The 18,293-nt window shown below is 38.1% G+C and overlaps 4 protein-coding genes across 6 annotated transcripts; 3 read left to right on the top strand and 1 right to left on the bottom strand.

Annotated features, from left to right (window-relative positions):
• The first annotated feature begins 631 nt into the window (after positions 1-631).
• On the top strand, positions 632-4,280 carry LOC133746419 (ATP synthase subunit gamma, mitochondrial). The gene is made up of 9 exons (XM_062174607.1): positions 632-866; positions 1,356-1,399; positions 1,515-1,667; positions 1,980-2,093; positions 2,190-2,317; positions 2,737-2,859; positions 2,964-3,083; positions 3,590-3,711; positions 3,953-4,280. Exons 1-9 carry the CDS (start codon positions 775-777, stop codon positions 4,020-4,022), a joined length of 966 nt encoding a protein of 321 aa, XP_062030591.1. The 5' UTR covers positions 632-774; the 3' UTR covers positions 4,023-4,280.
• A 364-nt stretch (positions 4,281-4,644) lies between these two features.
• Positions 4,645-8,818, bottom strand: LOC133746241 (respiratory burst oxidase homolog protein A-like). Of its 2 annotated transcripts, XM_062174419.1 has the most exons (14): positions 8,233-8,814; positions 7,869-8,025; positions 7,734-7,782; positions 7,471-7,584; positions 6,979-7,386; positions 6,486-6,872; positions 6,310-6,405; positions 6,119-6,234; positions 5,916-6,018; positions 5,643-5,831; positions 5,424-5,555; positions 5,189-5,317; positions 4,957-5,035; positions 4,645-4,868 (listed from the first exon to the last, which is right to left on the bottom strand). In XM_062174419.1, exons 1-14 carry the CDS (start codon positions 8,534-8,536, stop codon positions 4,759-4,761), a joined length of 2,373 nt encoding a protein of 790 aa, XP_062030403.1. In that variant the 5' UTR covers positions 8,537-8,814; the 3' UTR covers positions 4,645-4,758. The 2 variants fall into 2 exon arrangements, with proteins under 2 accessions (XP_062030403.1, XP_062030404.1); XM_062174420.1 differs by lacking the exons at positions 4,645-4,868; positions 4,957-5,035 and having other exon boundaries at positions 5,190-5,317; positions 5,424-5,544; positions 8,233-8,818.
• Positions 8,819-9,774: 956 nt separating this feature from the next.
• Positions 9,775-13,101, top strand: LOC133706884 (phosphoserine phosphatase, chloroplastic). Its single transcript, XM_062132432.1, has 8 exons — positions 9,775-9,935; positions 10,344-10,578; positions 10,896-11,028; positions 11,110-11,217; positions 11,514-11,607; positions 12,003-12,152; positions 12,230-12,283; positions 12,671-13,101. The coding sequence occupies exons 2-8, from the start codon at positions 10,350-10,352 to the stop codon at positions 12,794-12,796; spliced, it is 894 nt and encodes a 297-aa protein (XP_061988416.1). The 5' UTR covers positions 9,775-9,935; positions 10,344-10,349; the 3' UTR covers positions 12,797-13,101.
• Positions 13,102-14,469: 1,368 nt separating this feature from the next.
• Positions 14,470-18,211, top strand: LOC133745435 (uncharacterized). 2 transcript variants are annotated; one of them, XM_062173509.1, is made up of 4 exons: positions 14,470-14,627; positions 14,907-16,129; positions 16,359-16,780; positions 17,183-18,211. In XM_062173509.1, the coding sequence occupies exons 2-4, from the start codon at positions 15,262-15,264 to the stop codon at positions 18,053-18,055; spliced, it is 2,163 nt and encodes a 720-aa protein (XP_062029493.1). In that variant the 5' UTR covers positions 14,470-14,627; positions 14,907-15,261; the 3' UTR covers positions 18,056-18,211. The 2 variants fall into 2 exon arrangements, with proteins under 2 accessions (XP_062029493.1, XP_062029494.1); XM_062173510.1 differs by lacking the exon at positions 14,470-14,627 and adding an exon at positions 14,639-14,813.
• Positions 18,212-18,293: the final 82 nt, after the last annotated feature.

The raw sequence follows: 18,293 nt of genomic DNA, 5'->3' as shown, positions 1-18,293 counted from the left end.
TCTCGATTGTTGATAAAAAAAATAAAAAAATAAGTGCAATGTTTTGGTTTTATTTTTTTTTTCGGCTTTAGTTTTTGGTTTTGTTTTTAACCCCACTTTCCGAAAGCCAATGAGGATTGGCATGAATGACAAGACACTTATTTGAGTAGAACTCCCACCCAAGTTTGAGCGCCAACATGCACAAGTCTCTCATTGGTATGTTGCTGAGTACTGGGCGGGATCCATGTGACGCTGGTGAAGGTGTCGGCTTCTAGAGAGTCTAGGTCATCACGAGACCCAACTATTAAATGTCGCGGGTTTTCAAGGTGAAAAACCTTGAGCCAACGAGATTTGACTGCTCTCACATGGTAATTAGCACTGGACCCAAATGTTAGTGGTTCGTAAATCGTAATGTTGTGAGAGTGAGACTGCCTCCCCACGTCCAAATACCTTCAGACCCTTAAAAAAAAAAAAAAAAAACGCCATCCTCCGAAAAGATTGTACGAATATTTGGTGCTACCTTGGCCCTTAGCCAGTCGATGACACGCGGTAAGGTTTGGGTGGCGTCCTCACTCCGCGAAAAATAACGAGCCGACGTCGTTTCATCCCCATTGCACGTATCAAGCATCATCCGCATATAAGCCCAAAAAGGTCTTTCTCGCTCACACACACATTTCCTCTTCTGCGAGAGACTGAAGCCGCACCGGAGCTCGCTCTCGTTATTCTTCGGATCCGAACATCCACCTCCTCTAGGGTTAGGGTTTCGAGTAATCGATCACCGCCAATCTCAAAGCAATGGCCATGGCTGCTCTCAGACGAGAAGGGAGGCGTTTCGCCATCTCCCCCAATCCAATCGCCGCCGTCCGATCCTCCATCTTCCCCGCCGAGTACGTTCTCATTCAAATCTGCTCTGTTGTGGTTGCATTTTGCATTCTTATTCGTTCCATGTTATTGATGAATTTTGTGGAAGACTGAAATTGTGAATCAAAACGCTAAGATTAGAGAACCAGCCGTTTTCAGCTTTAGGTTTTTTTTTTTTTTTTTTTTGGTTTTCGAAATAGTTCAACTGTAGATAACAACGGTAGTGCAATGTGTTGGGTGAATCTGGCTATCTGAGAAATGCAAAACGCCACGACCATGAATGAAATGATACAATTGAGCACCGAAAATTATAGTCTGACTACTTAGGGTAATGTTGAGTTGTAAGATGCTGTGGACGTTTGGATAGTCATGTTTGCAACTGTGCATCCGTTCGTAAGTCTGCGTTTGGCTGTCACTGGTGATTTACACATCAATCATTTGTTAAATTTTTTTGCCACTGTTTATCATTGCGTCTGCGCTTGATATAACTATTATCTTTTGGTTTGGGTTGACAGGGAGCAGGCCCCTCTGGGAGTACGCTCGATTTCAACTCAAATCGGTATGAACCATTGCCATCAATTAGTTATTGTTTTTACCTTTTGTGATAGACTTTTGGTTTTCACTTCCTTTTAATAAAGACCAATGATAATGTGGTTTTTTGGTACTGTATACAGTGAGAAACCGGATGAAGAGTGTTAAGAGTATCCAAAAAATTACAAAGGCAATGAAGATGGTTGCAGCCTCAAAGCTGCGAGCAATTCAATCCAAAGCTGAAAATTCTCGTGGCCTGTGGCAGCCTTTCACAGCACTTCTTGGCGACTCCCCCAGTAAGTTTACCAGCATAATATATGCTGTTCAAGCTTTATTTTTTACTTTTAGTCTCTGTCATTTATTACCTAGCATTTAAATTTTGTCATTGATAGCTGTTAGTTCAAATTGGCTAACAGTAGTGATGAGTGCACCGACATTTCCTTTTGGTTAATGTCTTAATGGATACTGTTACTATTGCCAAGTCGTAGCTCCTCTGGAACTCAAAATTACTCTACTATTCTATGCCTTGTATGTTTCATATATCTGTTTATTCATATTGATATCATCTTAAGTTTTCCTCATTATGTGTTTCTCTGTTCTCATGCTAGGTGTCAAAGTTAAGAAGGATGTTATTGTTACCATCTCTTCAGACAAAGGTTTATGTGGTGGAATCAACTCTACTTCAGTCAAAATAAGCAAGGCATTGAACAAGTTGACTGCTGGTATTTCTTGGAAGCCACAAAGCTGATTGTTAGTCTTTTGATCTTTCCAAATTATGTATGCATTAATGCCGTTTCTTCTTTTTTTGACTGTCCTAGGTCCTGACAAAGAAACAAAATATGTAATTTTGGGGGAAAAAGCAAAAGCTCAATTGATTCGTGACTCAAAGAAGGACATTGAGCTAAACATAACTGAGTTGCAGAAGAATCCTTTGAACTATGCCCAGGTTAGCACTTTTTGTTCCTTGCTTTTATTCCTTATTGATTAAGAGAAATAAGTTTTGTCTTATGGTTGCAGCTACGCATGCTAGTATATGTATTTTTTTCTTCTGCCAAATGTCAGTCTGTAACTTTTATATTACATGAAGACCATCTGACATTTGAGTCATAGAGGGGAGCCAGTAAAAATCTGATATTAAGTCAACCTTTGGATTTCGTTGAGGCCTCTTCAAACTTTTAGTTTAAGTTAGTGACATGAGTTACATTGTCTGAGTTCCATGCATTAGCTTAGGTTTTTACCTTAAGCCCCTCAAACACTGAATTGTTTGTTGTTCATACTTTAAATGGTGAAGCGGAATTATACTGATGTGTGTTAAACTTTGACTAGTTCTTGCAATCATTCTCAGTGTACTTTTTGTCCTTTCAGGTATCTGTCATAGCTGACGACATTTTAAAAAATGTTGAATACGATGCTTTGAGAGTTGTCTTCAACAAATTTCAGTCAGTCGTCTCATTTCTGCCAACTGTTTCTACTGTATTATCTCCAGAGGTAATAAGATTAAGAATGCTTCAATTCTATAAATGCACATTTTACCCACCGTCTTATGTTTAAATTTCTGGTAAGTGAATAATTGATTTCAAATGTTTACATAGGTTGTGGAGAAAGAGTCTGAAGCTGGTGGAAAGCTTGGTGACCTAGATTCGTATGAGGTTGAAGGTGGCGAGACAAAGTCAGAAATTCTACAGAATCTGACAGAGTTCCAATTTTCTTGTGTAAGTCCTTCCTTTGTATTTCCCTAGGTAGTTGGGATTGGATCATTGTCATGTGCCACACTTGTGTTGTTATTTATTATAGTGCAAATCATTATCAATACCCTGACCTGATTGGACAGTTCACTTCAAATTGCATTGATTTTTTGATGTTAGATTTTTTATTTTTTTGGTTGCTTAAATTGCTGGATAGCAGCTCTAAAGAGAATCCTGTTCAACTGTTTTCTGGCAGAAATATATTTTGTCCATCATGTAAGGACTTCAGTGTGGTTGAACTTGAACACTTAATTCTACTAAACATTGAACATCCAAATCATTAATTTTGGTTTTCTCTGGGAGCTGATACTGTATTCCCTTGGGCCAGTGATAACTGTTTTTTCATACTCTGTCATGGAAGCAATTCCTTTGGGTGCATGTAAAAGGCGAAACACTGTCATGTTGGGGATTTTCTGTTACTGAATTTGTTTTCTTGCTCATATTCATACAGAAGAATTTCATATTTTGAACAGGTCTTGTTCAATGGGGTGATGGAGAATGCTTGCAGTGAGCAAGGAGCCAGGATGTCTGCCATGGACAGCTCAAGCAGAAATGCCGGAGAGATGCTTGATCGCCTCACACTCACTTACAACAGGTCTCTTTCTTACCCCTCCCAATACAATTGCATGCGCCCGCGCACACACGTATCCGATGACCCTAATTTTTTGTGTATAAAGATAATTGTCTTGTTTGGTCTTATCTAGTTAATTAGATTACTTTCTTTTGGTATTGGCTATTTCTTTAGTATAGACTTATGTTGTTATTTTTAAGATATTCCTTTCCTGTTTAAGGTTTAAATGACTGATCTTGGTTGTTACTGTGATTATCTGTTATAGAACCCGTCAAGCATCTATCACCACAGAATTGATCGAGATTATATCTGGAGCATCAGCACTGGAGGGCTAGTTTATCTGATGGTGACGAAATAAAAACTGTGGTTTGAAGTTTAAAGATGTTACATTTGAGAATCATTTTGTTATTCTAATAATTACTCCAGGGTCAAATTCTGGGCACTAAAATTGTACTAGTGATCACTTAAATTGATGTTTCTGGGATTCCTTTCCCTTTTTTTGAGTTCCGCACCTGAGACATCCATCTCAAGATATTGAGGATTGTACAAATTGTATCGGTTCATTTGTGATAAAGTTTTATTTTTGTTGGCCATCTTTGTTTTCCAACGGATACCATTGTCGGGGTGCTCAAAAGAGATTTGTGTGTGTGGGTATGTGGTATGTCCATTGTAACAATGTCTTTTTGACACAATAGTGATGCCGGTGTTTCATACTTGCAGGGGCATCAACATTCTTCCTAAAACTTCATTTTCATTAAGGCTTGGATTCTTATCATTTCATTAAGAAAAAGCCATGGATTCATGTACCATGAGTCGGGGTTGATATGAAACATACAACAACGGAGCTTAATAATAACAGTTCTTTCTGTGATTAGTTTTTGGTTCTTAGGAGACTGAGTTGACAATGGCCAAAGTTCGACCATATATTTTGTCCAAAGTTTCCGTGGGTACGAAAGAGAAAGAGAACCACATTCTGGGAGGTTTTGATTCATCTCATTTTTAGTTTGTGGATTTGGTACAGGGACTACAGATACAATAGAGATTTCTGTTGCAACTAAATGTCTAATCCTGTTAATAATTCTCCTTGTGAAATACAAATCTCGTGGAAGTTTTGGTCGAAAATTTGGTACACATTCCCTCCAACTCGTTTGCTAAGGTTGATGCGCCACAGTAGAAAACCCCTGTCCAAGAAAAAACCCAAATTTTCAATTAGCATATAGCAGTGATCAATCGACATAAATTTCTTTCTGTTTTCCGAGAGTTTCTCACCAATCCGTGCTCTTCTGTGTTTACATGCCAATTTTGAGAAGATGCTGGACCAGTTTGGCCGGGCAAAATGTGTTCTTACCTGAAAATTTCGTCACAAATAAGATCAAGATGCTTTCCTAGATAAACCTTCACTCAGTGAGGCAAAGAGTATAGAGTATAGATACCCCAAATGCACCATACTAACCAATTGATGAGTGATATAGAAAGAAAGGGTTTGTGATGCAGTACTTACCGGAGTCCGGGAAACAAAGTCAATCCCATTTTTGGCATAATGCAATGCTTGTATTGCACTTATTAGAACTGAGCGCGCATCTCCCTCTTGATACACAGAAGTTAAGAAATTGTGCATCTCCACAACAGACTAAGGGATGATCACCACAAGTTATTAGCATGCACATTGCAGACTGCTAAACCTTACTTCATCAATGAACAGTTGCAATGAAAGTATAACCTTTGCAGCCCTGTACCTGCTTTTCGCTTGAGTTTGATATTTCCTTCATGATGTCTCTAAACCATTCAAAGGAGCTTTGTTCCCTTGTGACCCAAAAAAGATAGGCTTTTAGTGGAGACTTTCTTGAGCTGCATTCTCTGCAACCAGACTATTTCAATATAGCAATCAGAAGAATTTTTCAGTAGCCAGCTTGAAATCAATTTTCTCAAGTGAAAAACAAAACTAAGAACCATACATGATGATCACAATGTGATGAGTTTTGAGCACCATTGACAATATCTTTGAGGATGCCAATGAAAGGTGTAGCGCCTATGCCTAGACCGATTAGAACAATGGTATCATACTTGACATGGTCTTGGGAAGCAGCACCATAAGGCCCATCAATGTGTACTTTGGGGTAACTGTTAAGTCCAGATAATGTTGCCTGCAAAGTTTCATAAGAAAAACTGAACTGAGATTTGGAATTTAGTCTTCTCATTCATTTTGTTCTCACTATTTTCCACTTTACCTCTTGGAAAAGACTGTATATTTGGTAACTCCAGTCCCCAGAAGTTCTAATATGCACACTTAGGTAGTCATCTTCTGGTCCTGATGTTAACGAAAACGGGTGCCTGAAATGAGAAAAGAACATGGTAAAGAGTATATTACATTGCTTATATTTAATCTTAAAGCTGATGAATATATGGTTGGAGAAAAGTAACACACGCTTACCATTCAAATGGTGAAATCTGAGGGCATTGGATGAATATGTACATGCCACTCAGGTACTTGAAACCTTTTGGTTTGTGCAATTTGAGGGACACAACTTTTCCAGGATGAATACTTGCCTGCACAAACTTCCAAACTTTAAACTTACTCCTTCAAATTAACAAGGATGATGATGGTATATATTGTAATATTACCTTCAACATTTCCACCTCATAAAATCCTGATCTCATGGCTCGAAATACTCGTTCTCCAGTATATAACAGAACTGGAATGGCAATGTACATCCATGTCTGCTCAAGCACATTGTTAGCATCATGACATTTTATGAAGTTAATATTCCATATACATGGGGACTAATCGAAAGGCTTACCGTTTTTTCATTTACGTTGTTTGTAAGGAAGAGGAATATAGAGTGAAAAATGAGCAATGCATATACAGGTATGAACAAGTGGTGTGAGTACCAAAAGGTATTGTATCCTGTGACATTCCGGACAGACTTAGGCAGTGAAGGTGACCCCCGGCGTGGCCATGTTGTTGCAAGTGAGAATGCTATGGCCATTAGTATTACCGTACCAATCCCTGATGCCACTTCCTTTGTGGACAATATTTCAAAGTATGATGGTTGATGGTACCCGAATTGGGCAGCTATTGTTTGCCTGAAGATTACATGATCTGAATCACTAATTCTTGGTAAATCACAGGCTAGGTGACAACCACCATGTAGGATAACTCCTACTACTATCCCTCCTGCGATGAGCTATACATAGAGAAGGTTATCATCTGTGTTAGTAATAGCTCAAAATATTTCTTGTGGAGAAAGTTTTCTACTATTAGAGCTGAGCTATGACAATGAGCAACATTACCTTGTGGAAGTTGATAGTGTCATTGAATGGAATGATCGAGTTGACTGAACGATTCCTTCGGAGCCATGTAATTGTATTACGACATACAGGGAGGAGAATTAGAGCCATGTTGAATTTAAGGGTTTCAGCAGCACCTTTGGCAGAGGATAGGCAGTACCCCATTACTTGAAAAGCTGCTCTATGCCTATATTGCAGAAATTTCCAAGTGAACAGTGCACTACATATGGTCAACCACAACAAAACTATCCATGCTCGTCGCCAATAAGATCGAAACAAAATTTCTATCCTGGAATTTGGCTCCTGAACTCGGTCAAAATTGTGATACGGATCATGTCTGATTGACAAGTGGTTATTTGAGAAGGAGGCCTTTGATAAGCTCACTTTAAAAAGAGTCTCAAATTGGGGAAGCTGCAAGGTAGTCAGAAACCTTCAGAAGTCAATGTTATATCCTTTTGTTTTTCTAAGAATCCATTTTCCATTATTGAATGATACCTCAATGTAGCCTCTTTTTTCAGTGTCAAGCAGCTCCATGACCAAAGCAGCATAGTCTTCTGCTTCCTCAGGTGTCAAAAATAACTTATTTGTAGTAGCACTTAGTATAATAGTCTGAAAAATCATAACATTCCAAGTAAACCAGGAAGCATCAGCACAAAATTGATGCCAAAAAATTTGAAGTATAACTCAAAATTATGAAGTATTCACTATCATAAGAGGTGCTAGCTAAAGGTCTGCTTTTCATGACAGTACACAGTTACCTGCTTAATATCGATCTCAGTCATTCTTCCTTCCATGTTTCTGTCACACCTGAAAAAGAAATACAAAAATTTAGAAAATGGATTTATTATTCTTGCAAATAGGATATAAAACATTATAATATAAAGGATCATTACAAGTCAAAGAAAATCTGCATCCTTGAATTGAAGCAAGGGTCAGTCATACGACACCAGTAACTGTGCAGTTCAGCTTTTCTTATACAAAAATTGCAATCCTTGCTTTTCCTTAGAGCCCTTAATAGCTGATTAGCAAACTCTTGCGACTGTTTCATCCCTACCAAAAATCGAAGTTATATAAAAAGAAGGAAAATTGAGCACAAAATCGATCAATAATATTGATGAAGGAGCTAGCTAAATATTCTCAAAGAATAATATAGATAATGTATCATTATCATAAGTAATATACCAGTCACTTGTACATGTATGCATAGGCTCCTCATTTTGTATCAGAAACCTTAAATATTAATATAAGTTTGCTCACCTATGCACAAACCAAAATCAGACCATTTTATAACTGGATCAATTTGGCAATGTGTGATGGCAAGCCGGTCAAACCGGTCCTCTACATCCTCCCACCTCATCCCACCATTGGCAGTGAGGTCCATAAATCTCAGCAATTCAGTATCTGACCTGGGAGTGGATGCCTTCTCCTGGTTCACAGCTTGCAGTGGTTCTGTTTTATCGGATTCAGTCCAAACTGGAGAGAAAGAAAGCGGCATAATGTTATCATTAGTACTGCAAGATGATGAAGATGACGGTGATAGCGAAGATGGTTGTGCCTCCATTGATGGATACTTGGTGATCAAGTTTTCATGGGAAGAAAGAAATGTGGTTTGTGATCAATGTAGGTACTTATTGGGTTTTCTTGCTGCAAAAATCTTTCGTTCTTCTCTTCTTCTAATTACTATGAAGGAGAAGGTAGAGAGTAAAATAGCAATTTGTTTTCTTTGAGAGGTACAATAATTAAGCAAGAGAAGTTTTGTTCTTTCTTGGAGTTGGGTGGGAAACTGAAGCAATAAGCTAAGAGATAGAGGTTTTGTTAGGGGTTGATACATTACTTAGGAACAGAAAGGAAGTGAGAGCAGGTAGAGTAGCTAGCTAAGCTTGAAGACAAAAAAGCTAAACCTGTAGACAAGAAATCATGGAAATGAAAAGGTTGTGATGTGAATAAGAGGTTATATCAATATTTCTCAACAGCTAAAACCAAAAGAAGCTCACACCTTGACATGTCTCACCATGCAAGAAAAAGGGTGTGGAGATGAGTATGTATAGTTAAGTGTTGTGCACCCAACATCAACTTTTGCTGCAAAGCTATGTAAGAATAAGGCAATTGATAGAGAATTCTACCTCTTGCATAACAGAAGCCAAGTTGAATCTGCTAAGTTTGTTCAGAAATCACATCAAGCTTACTATTAGTAAGGTGGTGAAAAAGAGTCAATTTTTCGTTTAAATGTATCTCTAGCTTCATATGTCAAGATATACCTCATATTTGACTTGTGTGTAAAGAACATTTTTAGAAATAATTATTTGGTAGCACTTGGCCAAACAAAAATTGTAATTGGGTTTAGGAGATTCCCAAGTTTAAGGTTAGTTATACAAAACCAAATCCCTTTGTAAATTGCCTGAAAAAGTTAAATTATCTAAAAGTAGGACTTTTAATTTCATTTGGACAAATAAGTCAAAGAGTATTTGCCAGTTGTGGAAGTTGGTGGGTTGGGTTGGGTTGGTGAGTCACATATCCTCACGTAAAATTCAGTACTATCAACAAGTTTTTTGCATTTAATTGGTTAAATGAAATCCACACTCTCGATTTTATAATTTACACTTCCTATTTTTTTTGTTTTTAATAATACTAACACGTCATATCGCACATTTCTGGATTAACGGGTGTCAACCCGTTTGCCACCCCTCGTCGTGTGCCATACGGCGAGGGGTCCATCGCCCATCACAAACGGGTCGGGTTACCCCATACTATTGAAGGTCACTTTCGTAATTAAGACAAGTTATTCCTTCACACCAAACATAAAGAGAGGGGGAGGGAGCTCCAGAGAAAAAAAATGAAGAGCACAGAATAAAAGGAACAGCTAGATCTTTGTAGCTGTTCCTATTTTAATCTTTGTACCAATAAAATAAAGGAGCAGCTAGATCTGAGGAAAGAAACCAAACACTGTAATATATACACAGGTAAACCTTCATTTCAATCTTCCTTGTCTTTTTTTTTTTTTTTTACCTTCGTAAAGTTTCAATCTTTTGCTTTTACTCTGTAACTTCTGCGTTCAATTTGAGACTGGTAATGGCATTTTGCTTAGTGTTTGCTTGCCCAGAAAATGTGAGGAAGAAAAAAGTTCATATAGTATGAGTTGGGTTTTGTTTGGTGTATAAAAAATATGAACTTTCTGGTTTAAATTGTGATATGTTTATGTATGTATGCATTAAATTTATGATCTTTAGCTCTTTGTTGTGTTAATTTGTGGGTTTGTAGAATTGGGTTGTTGTGTTTTGTAAGAATAGTATGCATTATGCAACTTCTTTAGGGTGTTGGAGGGATATTTTTTTCTCTTATGATTGTAGTTTTTGATTTGGTGGAAGCAGATATTCATGGAAGGATTGGTGAATTCGTCTAGAATTACCGCCATTGGGACTCATTTTAGGCAAAAGAGCCATGCTTTTGTTCCTACATCTTCAGCGCAATTCACCAAAAGTTTGTATAGAAATAGAAATATTGGGATAGAGCAGCACCACAGATCTCTCAAGCCAATTGCTGCTTCCATTCAACCAGTAGAAGCCTCCCCATCAAGCCGCTTTGGCAACATGCTACCTTCTAAAGGTAATGTGATTGATCTACTGCTATGTTGTTTGCCTCTAGGGTTTATAATTGGTTTTAGAAAGAGATGGCATCATTGTGAGGACGTTAGGATGGTATTTGATTCATTGGAGCTGAACTGTGTTAAATATATGTATATTTAGTCGGTGGAAAGTGTGGATTATTGCTTGCTGATTCATTGAAAGAGTTCGTGCTTAAGACTGCAGAACAATTGCATCAACTAGGCCTTCTTATGAAATTAGTAATTGCCCCACCTAGGCTTTATACTGTGACCTTATGGAATGACATGTTGCTATGATTTGGTATTTTAATGTTTATAGAGGTTCTTGAGTTATGGAGAAATGCTGATGCGGTCTGCTTTGATGTGGATAGCACGGTTTGCCTGGATGAGGGCATTGATGAACTTGCAGAATTTTGTGGAGCCGGAAAGGTTGTTGCAGAATGGACTTCTAGGTGGGTGTCGCTAATAAAATTGCTTAGTTTGTTTTGAATTATAGAACTTTGGTCTCTGATTGCAGTTCTCATTCTTTCTAGGGCAATGAGTGGTTCAGTACCTTTTGAGGAGGCTTTGGCTGCCAGATTATCTTTGTTTAATCCATCCCTGTCTCAAGTACAAGATTATCTTGAAAAGAGGCCCCCAAGGTAGGAGGCTTCTAATAATCAGCTTGAGTGTATGCTGGCTTCCTTTAAGTATCTTTAGTATATGTTGCCTGCTTGTTTGCTCAAGGAGTTCCTTTGGTACTTTATAAATATTGAATGATTTTTGTGTTTTTATAAATTTGATTACAAAATATAGTATTGCCGTTATTGATACAAGTGAGATATTTAGATAAGACCATATAAGATTTAGGGTGACCTGAAGACAACACAATAAAGTATTGCCAATATTACCAAAGAAAAAGTTTCTGAAACTAATCTTCGTGCACATTCTTATGTAGGATTTCTCCTGGCATAGCCAAATTAGTCAACAAGCTGAAAGCTAATGGAACCACAGTCTACCTGGTCTCTGGAGGTTTCCGTCAAATGATAAAAGTAGGCTTCCGAACGTTGGAGTACTCCATTTCTTTATATTGCTACTTTGTTGGTCTCATTTATCACTTGTCAGTGGAAAATTAGAATTATTTGAAATATAAATGGATCATTAGAGTAGTCTGAATAAGAAAGACTTTGTTATATTATTTGCTGCATGCTCACTTAAATTTTCAGGAGGAGTGAAATATATGTTAATCTTTTATTTGTGGCGGATTCTACAATTGTTCATCACCAAAGATAATTTTTGTTCTCTATAGTTACTTGATTTTTATTTTCCTCCATGTTTCTTTGGAGAGGGGTTGTTTGGGCCTAACAAAGAGCTTCTGATACATGGGTTTTCACATATGACAGTATCTTCTTTTTATGTTGTCGTTACTAACCAACTATTTCTACAGCCTGTTGCATCAATTCTTGGGATTCCGCCAGAAAACGTGTTTGCCAATCAACTACTATTTGGAAGTAATGGAGAGTTTGTCGGCTTTGATGAAAATGAGCCCACTTCAAGGAGTGGAGGAAAAGCCACTGCAGTGCAACGGATAAGGAAGGTCAGTCCATCGTCTTATGGTTGATGTTTAGTTTTCAAGTATCGTGGTGGTAAAGCTTATAAAACTGGTTTTCTCAGGCTCATAATTACAAGGAATTAGTCATGATTGGGGATGGTGCGACTGATCTCGAGGTAAGTAAATCACTCGAAGTCCATCTGACAACAAATATTACTTTGTGTTTTATGTGTCTTACTTTCTTGCATCTAGTCTCGTACATAGAGCTAAATGATGATCAGGCTTCCTTGATTGAAATATTAATAATCTTCTCCTAAAATTATAATAGACTGGTTCAGTATTCTGGGGAAAAAGGAAGGAAGAGCAAAAAGTGAGGATAGGATTGTTTCACGAATTATCTTTTTTGTATTTTGATAGTGGTGAATGATCTGTCGATTGAACTGATTTGTTCAAGGATGGTTGGCTAATTGAGTCAAGTCATGTTAGTGTGATTAATGTAATAATATTCTCGTTAAGCTTACACATTAAGTTTCGTAACCAATATTGTTTTTCACTGTTTCCAGGCACGTCAACCTGGAGGTGCTGATTTGTTCATCTGCTATGCTGGTGTTCAACATCGGGAGGCTGTTGCAGCAAAGGCTGATTGGCTTGTTTTTAATTTCGAAGAGTTGATAAGTTCCTTGGAATAGCCTTTACTCTTCTGTGGCCCATTGATTCCTTTTCATGCTATTGTTTCTTTATTAGGCTGCCTGCCCTGCTGCATTATATGCTTAGATCAGTCCTATTGCTACAAGGTGGCTTGTGCTTCGGGTATAAGAAGATGAATAAAGAGTGAGAGAGCATTGAGTGGTTCTTAGCATGTTGTACTTGTGAATTAGTGTCGCAATTAATGTAAAACATATTGTTGCAGATACTAGTTTGAAAGCTTATACATTATGAATCTGAGATCAATATCTTTACCCTGAAATCCTTGATCAATTTGACAGTTTTTGCAGACTTGATTGTTTAATATGTGATAATGTTGGACCTGCCATAAGGCCCATAAACACACCTATGAATTTAGCCTTGAATTATGTCAAATTTGGGTTTAGGGGATTTCAAATTCCTATCAATCAAAAGCTGCGGGTTAGCCAACTCATTGAGCTGGTCTGGTTCTCATTCATCAAAGGATACAGAGAATAAATGAAACTCAAATATCAATATCATCCTTCTTTTCTATATAGTATGCAACTGTGAAATGAATGGCTTATAACTAAAGGAACAGTGACAGGTATCAATATCATGATAGTTCAACTACTGAGTTCATATCTAATAAATATTATAAATCTGATGTGCAACCGCATCAAAAACTGTTACTCTCATCCATTGCTTGCTAATAATTTAGCATGTGAAGCACTTCTTAGTGGGTGGGAGTGCTTAGGGGGTCCAATATCCATGTGGGTTGCTTGGTCTGAGTCCTATACTATATAAGGTCATTAAATTAAGGACCAAAGTCTCCCTTAACTTTTGTGTTCTTTCCCTTTTAGGGTCCCTATCCTTTTCACATAAAGGAGCTCAAGAAAATTACACAAGGATGTCAAAACTGGAGTCATAAGAAAATGACAACCTGATTTTGATTCAGTGCCATGTTTTTATAAGATGGGGTGAAGAAGGTGGTTGCTGATCTTTTTCACTTCTGTTGTTGGAAAGATAAAATGAATCTACTCTATTCCCTTTTTCTGTTGGGGCGATTATATCAAAGACGACAATGTACCTACTGCGAAAAGTATGTGAGAAATCCAAAAGCCAAATAGAATCAATAAAAAATAAAATAAAGCATGTCATAGCCATTAGCTAATTATAGTGACATATATCTCTCATTGCGAGCTCTTGTATTCTACTCAAGAAACAAACAGCTGAACCATCACAGGTGGTCGAGTTGGTAAGAGCCTCCAGGTGTGGAACCCTCATACCCAGGTTCGAATCCCGCCGACACTTATTGGAGTTAAATCCCAATATATTCTTAGTGGCCACGGATTAGTCTCTAGGCCTAGAAAACCTTTGAAGACACCGTATGATTGAACAATAAAAAAAATAAACAAACAGCTGATGAGTGAAAACACCAAGTTAGAGTAAATAATGGAATCAGAAAAAAAAAAAAATTAAAGTTAAAGTAAATAAGTGAGATTAATTATGACTTTTCTAGGATATTCTCGTAGATCTCGGTCCAAGCGCTGACCGAATGTGTTACTAAATCGTTAATGTAACCTAGATGAGCTGCTACCTCACTCTGATCAAAAAAAGAAGGAAGAGGGAAAAAGGAAAATAACCCATGAAAAAAAAAGAGGGGGTAATTTTTATATGTATCGTTATTATCTAATTTTGGTCAGAATAACGATTTTTCTTTTTTGTCGTCGTTTACCAAATGTAAGAACTTGTGGGTTGTATCGGAGCCCTGTAGATAACAGAGCAGCGGGTGCTAATTCTTCAAGATTCACAAGTTGGGCTGCTTTTGGATTGCCTCCAGGACCCTCATAATACGTAAAGTCTCTATCTTTTTTCTTGCTTCATTTCAGAGCACTGAGACATTTTCACATTCTTGCTAATGGTGATTGGTGGAATGAGTTCGATTCAGTAATGGGTTTTGGTGGGGTTTGTGGAGTTTTCTGAGTGATGGGTTTTAGTGTTTGTAGGTTGCTATGAAGTGGGTAGTGTTTGGAATTTTATGTATGTTGTTTATATTGTTGCTCTTGGTTGGTTTCTTATGTGGATTGAGGAGTTTAGTTCTGTAATTGTTTTTTTTTTTTCTTGTTCTTGCAGAAAATTGGAGGTTTCTTTTTCAGTTTTTTGGGAGTTGGATATTGATGCCTGTTTAGTGTTGTGTTGTTCTGTGGAAGTAGTATATTCCAGCTTTTGATGCTGAGAATTGACAGCTGACGTTCTGTTTTTGATGAACTGGGCATTGGATTTTGGTTCGGGTTTGAGTTTTTTGTAATCAAATGCTGCTCTGAATCTACAAAGGGTGTTTGATTCATTGGTTCAAAGGTTTTTTTGTCTCCCCCCAATTTTGGCTTTATGGATGTTTATGGTTATGGGGTATTGAGAATTGAAAGAGAGAGAAGAGTGTGTGTGGTGGTATTAAGTTAGGCTTTCTTTGTTAGAAGGGAGAGTAGATATGGATTTGTGGGTTGTTGCCGCAGCTGCCGGTGCTGGATATTTGACCAAGTATTGGCAGAAACTTTCGAGGGAGAGGGATAAGGATGGCTTGTTAAATGTTTCTTTTGGGGATGCAAATCTTGAGAAACCTGAGTCCCCAAGCTCTTCCCTCCGCAGACACAGGGATAGAAAACCAGTTTCAGGTGAGAGAGTAGCAGATATTAATGTCTGGGGAGGTGTTTCTGACACCGAAGAGGCTTCTACTAGTGGGTATGATGGTGAAAAGCTGGCAAGTCTGGTGAGTTACCAACATTGCAATGTACTTTCTCTATCAAATATATCACCAGTATACCAAGCAAACAAAAATGAGAATGGAGATGAAAGTAGGCAAAGTAATGATTTTGATGACAATACTGGTGCCATGTTACCTAAATCTTCCAATGGAGAAAAGGGTTCTTTTCATGCTCCTCTGAGGAACATAAGGTCTTTAAGAACTGAACATTCACATGGGCATATTGTTAGGCCTCTAAATTCCTTAGAAAGTTGTCTGATGGCTCAGTTATATAAAGAGCGTGCTGAAACAAGTGTCCTTACCCTTCCTTCACCATCCACTCCAAGTATGAGACCATTGATTGTGAGTGATGGAAGCCGAATAATTAGCAGAGCAAATGGTGACCATTTCAGTGCTCAGATTGGAATCGAGGAAAATAAGCTGCATAAGGAAGACCATTTAGAAACAAATGAAAATGGCTCCGGGATTCCTCCACCACCAAAACTTGGTTGTCTGGATCTCCCAAAGAAGATGAAAATTGAGACAGGAAAGGGGCAGACTGGTAGATCCAACAGTTCCAGTCACACGGCCAGCGGAAAACACTTGCATGTTGAAGGTGGGACTCTTCTCTTGTAGCTTTATTTTGGGTTTAAATCAATAATATCCAGATATTGGCATATCTGACTAAAAGCAACCATAGAAGCTACTATATATGTGAACCATCAAATAATCAAAATGCTAATCTTTACCATTTATCTAATACTAAGTTTGTATTTTCTAGCTATTTGAATGGTCTTTCTCTCACTGTATCACAGTTCATGGCCTAATGCTTGTACCTTCATCAGGTTCACCAGATGGAGTAGTTCTACTATGTCTTGGGGTTTCTATTGGCGTAATATCTTCTTTCATTGCAAATAGAAAGGAAGTTGACAAGTTGAAAGACGTATTGAAGCAGACCGAGAGCCTGGTTGAAGATCTGCATGAAGAACTGGAAATGAAAGATTCAGTAACGGTGAAGGAGCTAACTAATGAGAATTATGGGTCACAGGATACTTGTGACAATTCGGTTTTTAACAGGGCCCTAAATCCTTTTTCTGCTGAACAGAATATGGACAAGTATGATGGTAGAGATTCATATGAGCAGAAAGCTGAGGAGAGTTCAGAGTCGATGAGTAAAATAGAGGCAGAGCTTGAAGCTGAACTTGAGAGGTTGGGGCTAAACATGAATACTTCTACTTTGGAGGGAAGATTAACTGATCTTGATGAGGTACAAAGTCGATGTTTATCGTTGCAATTTTAAGTTTAAGCAGCACAAGTTTATCTTTTTGGTTTACATTAGATCTTTGATTGTTGGGTTCAACCTAGCTGTGTAAATAGACAACTAGCTCTTTTCCTACTTCTGAAGTAATTTTGTGTACTGAAACTTTGTGGGTGAATCCAATTCATTGATTTTCATTCTGTTTTACTTGGGATGACCGTTGCTTGGTAAACATTATTAAGTTTTTATCTCCTTTTTTTCCTGAATTCCAATAGCTATCTTTTGCAGAACGTGAGTTGTAATTCATAGGAGCTCTACATGTTTTTCTACAACTGCATGCACTTGTTCTTTTGGCAGAGGTGGAAATCTCCTCAATTCTTGTTAGCACTAATGGAGTTAAAAATTTTGCAGCTTGACCCAGACTTGATGGCAGATTTTGCTCAAGGCGAATTGAGAGCTGAAATGGTTGGTGGGCACACTGTTGCCCAACCCGAGTCAAATGAGAATGCAAGCAGCACCTCCACTGCTCATCACTTTGGAAACTATGCAGTTTCTCCTAGAGAGCTTAGCTTGCGTCTGCATGAAGTTATCCAATCAAGACTGGAGGAGCGTATCCAGGAGCTTGAGGCAGCACTACAAAGCAGCCAGAAGAAGGTCCGCATTGTGGAATCAGAGGATAAGGATTGTTTGAGGGATTTCTCAAACAGTTCTGTGCAGTCCACAATCCAAGATGGTAGCAGCCAGAAGGAGGTCCGCATTGTGGAATCAGAGCATAAGGATTGTTTGAGGGATCTCTCAAACAGTTCTGTGCAGTCCACAATCCAAGATGGCAGTAGCCAGAAGGAGGTCCGCATTATGGAATCAGAAGATGGTACTAATTCCAAAGAACAAAGCCAAACCATCATAGAGCCTCTAGTCATGAATTTAGCAGGGGAAGCTCTAGATGCATACAATGAGGCTTACGAAGAGTTGATGAAGCTCAGTGAGTCGGAAGAGGAGGATTCACCTTGTCAAGTTATTGAAACATTCCGAGATCAAATCTGCCATCAAAGTTTTGATGTGAATGGCTCCATTGGGCATTTTGCTCTCGAGGAAGAGAAATGGTTAGGGGATGAGCACATTTCCATGGTCGAGTGTTCTGTCAGTGAGGGGGAGAATAGCAATTCTGATGATGAGATGGAGAAACAACTAATACAGCAGATTGTGGAGAAGACCAAGAAAGGTTCTCCTGTAGTCCTGAATGCACAAAAGTGGTTGTTTTCGATGAATGATTATGATATCTGAATTTTAACCAAATTAAGTTTTGCAAAAGTGTATAGACTATACAAAAATATAGGAGAGGTTAGGTATTCTTGACTTTACAGCTTAACGAATCTACCAACGATTCCTTCTAACATTGTTGGTTTCCTAATGATTTATTTAGAACTCCAAATTACCGAACGAGGCTTTGTGAAAATACGAGGGGATATCAATTATATCAGTCCTTTCTTTCCTCTATTGCTCATGCTTAACAAATGCATAT

Source organism: Rosa rugosa, chromosome 4 (assembly GCF_958449725.1).
Source record: "Rosa rugosa chromosome 4, drRosRugo1.1, whole genome shotgun sequence".
Lineage (NCBI taxonomy): Eukaryota > Viridiplantae > Streptophyta > Magnoliopsida > Rosales > Rosaceae > Rosa > Rosa rugosa.
This window is presented reverse-complemented; position numbering and strand designations above follow the sequence as displayed.

Excerpts from the sequence above, each read along its gene's own strand:
- LOC133746419 (XM_062174607.1), top strand. The coding sequence starts at position 775 with ATGGCCATGGCTGCTCTCAGACGAGAAGGGAGGCGTTTCGCCATCTCC. Across the intron at positions 867-1,355 it reads TCCTCCATCTTCCCCGCCGA|GGAGCAGGCCCCTCTGGGAG; the intron begins GTACGTTCTCAT and ends TTGGGTTGACAG. Across the intron at positions 2,318-2,736 it reads ATCCTTTGAACTATGCCCAG|GTATCTGTCATAGCTGACGA; the intron begins GTTAGCACTTTT and ends TTGTCCTTTCAG.
- LOC133745435 (XM_062173509.1), top strand. The coding sequence starts at position 15,262 with ATGGATTTGTGGGTTGTTGCCGCAGCTGCCGGTGCTGGATATTTGACC. Across the intron at positions 16,130-16,358 it reads AAAACACTTGCATGTTGAAG|GTTCACCAGATGGAGTAGTT; the intron begins GTGGGACTCTTC and ends TACCTTCATCAG. Across the intron at positions 16,781-17,182 it reads GATTAACTGATCTTGATGAG|CTTGACCCAGACTTGATGGC; the intron begins GTACAAAGTCGA and ends AAAATTTTGCAG.
- LOC133746241 (XM_062174419.1), bottom strand. The coding sequence starts at position 8,536 with ATGGAGGCACAACCATCTTCGCTATCACCGTCATCTTCATCATCTTGC. Across the intron at positions 6,406-6,485 it reads ACAACGTAAATGAAAAAACG|ACATGGATGTACATTGCCAT; the intron begins GTAAGCCTTTCG and ends GTGCTTGAGCAG. Across the intron at positions 5,318-5,423 it reads CAAACTCAAGCGAAAAGCAG|TCTGTTGTGGAGATGCACAA; the intron begins GTACAGGGCTGC and ends ATCATCCCTTAG.
- LOC133706884 (XM_062132432.1), top strand. The coding sequence starts at position 10,350 with ATGGAAGGATTGGTGAATTCGTCTAGAATTACCGCCATTGGGACTCAT. Across the intron at positions 11,029-11,109 it reads GTTGCAGAATGGACTTCTAG|GGCAATGAGTGGTTCAGTAC; the intron begins GTGGGTGTCGCT and ends CATTCTTTCTAG. Across the intron at positions 12,284-12,670 it reads ATGGTGCGACTGATCTCGAG|GCACGTCAACCTGGAGGTGC; the intron begins GTAAGTAAATCA and ends CACTGTTTCCAG.